This window comes from Athene cunicularia (assembly GCF_003259725.1).
Source record: "Athene cunicularia isolate RWA chromosome 11 unlocalized genomic scaffold, athCun1 chr11_part2, whole genome shotgun sequence".
Taxonomy (NCBI): Eukaryota; Metazoa; Chordata; class Aves; order Strigiformes; family Strigidae; genus Athene; species Athene cunicularia.
In genome coordinates, this window is record NW_020799114.1 from 1365098 (window position 1) to 1369314 (window position 4217).

At 62.8% G+C, this 4217-nt stretch overlaps 1 protein-coding gene across 1 annotated transcript in view; it reads left to right on the forward strand.

Moving 5' to 3' along the window:
• The window catches only part of CHMP1A (charged multivesicular body protein 1A), a 4483-nt gene extending 570 nt beyond the window's left edge, over positions 1-3913 (forward strand). The window contains exons 2-5 of the mRNA XM_026857020.1: positions 218-364; positions 677-805; positions 1243-1430; positions 2103-3913. Coding sequence (XP_026712821.1) covers positions 218-364; positions 677-805; positions 1243-1430; positions 2103-2124 — 486 coding nt within the window. The 3' untranslated portion in view covers positions 2125-3913. The remainder of the gene's footprint in view (positions 1-217; positions 365-676; positions 806-1242; positions 1431-2102) is intronic.
• The last annotated feature ends 304 nt before the right edge of the window (positions 3914-4217 follow it).

Below are 4217 nucleotides of genomic sequence, written 5' to 3' on the forward strand. Positions count from 1 at the left end.
GCCCCGGCTCGGCCTTCCGAGGGTTTTGTGTCCCGCCCTCAGATCCGCTGCGTGGGTGCGGTGTGTCCCTGCAGCACCCACAAGGATTTAATTCCCGTTCCAGGGCGTGCTCAGCCCTTGGAGGGTCACAGGAAACCCCCCAGGCAGAAGCAGAGTGCATTGGTTTATAAACCTGTGGTGGTTTTTTTGTGCAAGCAGTTGCCTTTTGCACTTGCAGGCCCTTCAGCAGAAGAATGTGGAGTGCGCTCGTGTCTATGCGGAGAATGCCATCCGCAAGAAGAACGAGGGCCTCAACTGGCTCCGCATGTCCTCCCGCGTGGACGCGGTGGCCTCCAAGGTCCAGACGGCCGTGACGATGAAGGGGGTAAGAGCCTCTGGGTGTGCATGGGGCTCTGAGACCGGTCTGTGCCTCACAGAGACCGAATGGTGGCTTTTTCCCACTCACTGCCTCAAACCACTTTGGATTTCCTTGTCCCAAAAAGGATCCTGCCAAGCCTTGGCCTTAGCTCAGACCCTCTCAGTCAGGTTCAGCCTCTGAAGAGCCCATCTGGGGCAGCCTCGCAGTGGGGTGGCTTCATCAGAGCCGCCAGCTCCTCTCTCACTGATCGGGGTTTTACCCTCAGCAGCGAGGTACCTCGCTTTTGGGGAGCATCTGCAGAGCAATCTCCTCTTGCAGGTGACAAAAAACATGGCCCAGGTGACAAAGGCCTTGGACAAGGCTCTGAGCTCTATGGACCTGCAGAAGGTGTCTGCCGTGATGGATAAATTCGAGCAGCAGGTTCAGAATTTGGATGTTCATACGTCGGTGAGTGCCTCTGAGGGGTGTGGGAGGGCTGGGACCTGCTGGGTTGGGGAGGGTGGGCTCGTCACACGCTGCCTCTCGGCTCCCAGCTGTAACCTGGGGACTCCAGTCCCCAGTGTGAGACCCCCCCCGGCCATTTGTGCAGTTTTGTTTTCTGAGTTTGAGGGATGTTTGAGACGTTGGGGCTCTGCTGTCCGACAGGGAAGGGGTTTCCTGTGCGAGGGGGTGGATGAGGAGAGGAGGGAGGGTGGCTGCGTTGGACCCAGACAACAGTCGGGGCCTCTGTGGCAGACCCAGACCTTGTGCCCCGCCACAGACTGGAGGCTGTTGGGGCTGGGAGTGATGTGGGATCTGCAGCTGGTTCTTCAGGGGGAAAAAAAATCAGGCTGGGCTGGGCGGGTTTGCCCGTGGGGCAGGGTGACAGACTGTCTCTGCTGCAGGTCATGGAGGACTCCATGAGCTCCGCCACCACGCTGACCACGCCGCAGGAGCAAGTGGACAGCCTCATCGTCCAGATCGCCGAGGAGAATGGCCTGGAGATCCTGGACCAGCTCAACCAGCTCCCCGAGGGGGCTTCGGCAGTGGGGGAGAGCTCGGTCCGCACCCAGGAAGACCAGCTGTCGCGGAGGTTTGTCCTCTCCCGCGTCCTTTGCCTTGCGTCGAGGCAGTTTGAATCCTTCCCAGGGATCCCTCACCCATCCGAAGGGGGGGGTTACCCGCCGCGCCTGGCCGTGGGGGCTGTGGGAGGGGGTGGCGTTTGGCGCCCGGCAGCGAGCTGTCATCGACGAGAGGTGCGGAAGAGTCTCTCCCTGCTCTCTGCTCGCCCTCACGCAGCTGCTGCCGCTCTGGGAGCGCTTGGCACTGACCCTCAGCAGCTCCAGGAACAGGCTGCTTCCCTGGAACCGCTCCAGGAGAAGCTGATAAGCTTCCTCTCCCCGTCCCTCCCCGCTGCTCCCCACGCAGCCGCCACCAGGGTCCATCTGGGGACAGTCCCCAGGCTGTGACGTGCTGCCCCGGGAGCTGGCAAGGGCCCTGGCAGAGGGACCAGGGGGGCTGCGGTGCTGAGGCACCCGGGAAAGAAGCCAGGAACCCCTTCTCCACGGCGCCTGGCCCGCGTTGGTGACAGACACCCCGGGTTCACCCCAGGCGGCCGCGTGCTCCAGGGCCAGATTCCTCACGCCTCTGGAGGAGGTTTCTGGGGCACAAGCGCTCCCTGCCTGCGCTGCCTGATGGGTCCTTGCGAGTCGTGGCCGTTTCCTCCCGCTCTCACGTCGGTTCCCTCTCATCCTCTCCCTTCCAGGTTGGCCGCCCTGCGGAATTAAGGTCTCCTGCTCCCTGCGGACTGCTGCCCCGCACTGGTGGTACGGGGGGGGGGCGGAGGGCCCAGGACCCCTTCCCTCTGCTACGTCCTCGCTCTGACCCAGCGGCCAGGCGGAGTCGGCCGTCCCCTCCCGCAGCACCGCGGCCCCGGCCCTGCCTGCCTGTGTTTAGACTCTTCTTTTGGGCTGTGTCGGTGATGACTTTTTTTCCCCAGAGCAGGCAGCGGTGCTGGCAGGGGGTTCCGGGCAGAGGCGGCCTCTCTCTGGGCTTAGGAACGCTTTGCTGGTTCTGATTTCAGAATGCAAATGTTTTTCATTTGAGGGTTGCTGCTGATTTCTGACAGCGTCCCGCTCCTGATTTAACACTAAAAGGATCCTTCTGGAGGTGGGTTCTGGGGTCTTCTGGGGCGCCGCTCGCCCGACTCTCCTCTGTGTGGAGCACGTTTCTGTTGTTACTGTTTTAGGCTGAATCTCTGAGCTGGGGGCTGCGTTTTCCTCGGGGGCCTTGAGGAGGAGCAGGGGGGTCCCCGCGGGGCTGCCTTCCTCTCACAGCGGCTCGGGAAGGGGTGTTCTTCCCAGCTGTGGTGTTCCTGGGAAGGTCGGTGCCTTGCAGAAGCGGGAGGTTGCACCGTGGTGGCATCTCTCCCCTCGCAGTGACCTCCCCGAGCCGTAGCCAGGTGTCTCGTTTGCAAACTTCACCTTCCCAGTCACTCCTCGTCCTGCCGGGCTGAACCTCCCTGGAGCTCGGTACCACAAAGTGACCTTTGAAACGCTCTCCCGCACCGTGCCAGCGTCTAAATCTGCACGTGCCCCATCTCCAGCCGCTCTGGAAATGCTTATCCAGGCCCTGACCACCCCCGTGGGCCCGTCCTCGCCCTGTGGCCAGCAGCCAGGAGCGGATCACAGCTGTGGTGGCCACAGCCTCGTCCCCAGATGTCACCTGCGCTGGATGGGTGTGACGCTAAATGCTAAACCACCCCGGGAGCCCCTGGATATCTGCTGCCCTTTCCCCTCGGCTGTGCCCTCGCTGCCCGCGCAGAGCGTGGGAACTGGGTGAGCAGCAGCCGCTGCTCGCGGGGGAAACGCGGCTGCTCGGCCCTCAGCTGAAATTTTCTGTGCCCTTTCTCCTCTGTGACTTGGTGGGTTGGCAGGAAGCTCGTCCAGGAAGGAAACACCGTTTCCTTTTTGGCTTTTGGGATGAGGAACTTCACCCTCGCCGGGTAGCTGTCCTGCTGCGGTGGGAATTCATCGCCCTGGAAGGGAATTTGGAGGCACACGCAGCTGCTGCTTTGGGGAGGGGAAAGGGGGAGGCAGCTCCCTTCCCCTCCCAGTGCTGCCTGGTGGCCCCAGGTGGCTGTGCCCCCACCCCGGGCACCCAGCCGGCCTGCGTGGCCGTGGGGCCCCCGCCCCGGCGCTCACAGCACAAACACTTCTCGCTGGTTTATTATTTTTTCTCTGAGTTCGGTGGCCTTGGCAGTGTGTGTCTAGTGACCGACAGAGCCTTCCTCCCCGAGGCGTGCCGCGGAGGGGGCGCAGGGCGGTGATGGAGGAGGAGGTGGCTTTGGGCTGCGAAGTCGCTTGTGCCACGAGTGCCCTGCGTGGGTGTCACCCGTGGGGCTGGGGTCCAGGACGTGCCCTGTGGCCCAGGGAGCCCCTGCCCCTGGAAATGCTCCTTCTCTGCGTCATGTTTCTCTGTGCTTTTGTGTTTTTTTTAAAAAAGCTTGTCTCAGTTGCCTTTTTCTCCTTCTCCAGCCCCTGTTAATTACCTTCTGCTACTTAAATAAACAATCGCCCAACATCCAGTGTGCTGTCCGGGGGCTCAGCGGCCGAGGGGGGGTCTGTGGGGGGGTCTGTGGTCCCCTCTGCCTGCGGCATAGCGTGATGGCCCTGCCCCGGCCCCTGCCTGGGGGGCTACAGGAGGTGAGGAGGAGGAAGGGGCTTGTCCTGCAGCCTCTCTGCCTGTGGCCCAGGGGAAGGGAAGCAGGGCTGTGGCTCCGTGCTGCTGGGCTCAGCGCCTCCGGGGCTGGTGGCCAGGGCTGCTGTGGTGGCCATCCTGGCACGGCAGACGGGGCTCTGCCTCTGCCAATTTGCGTGTG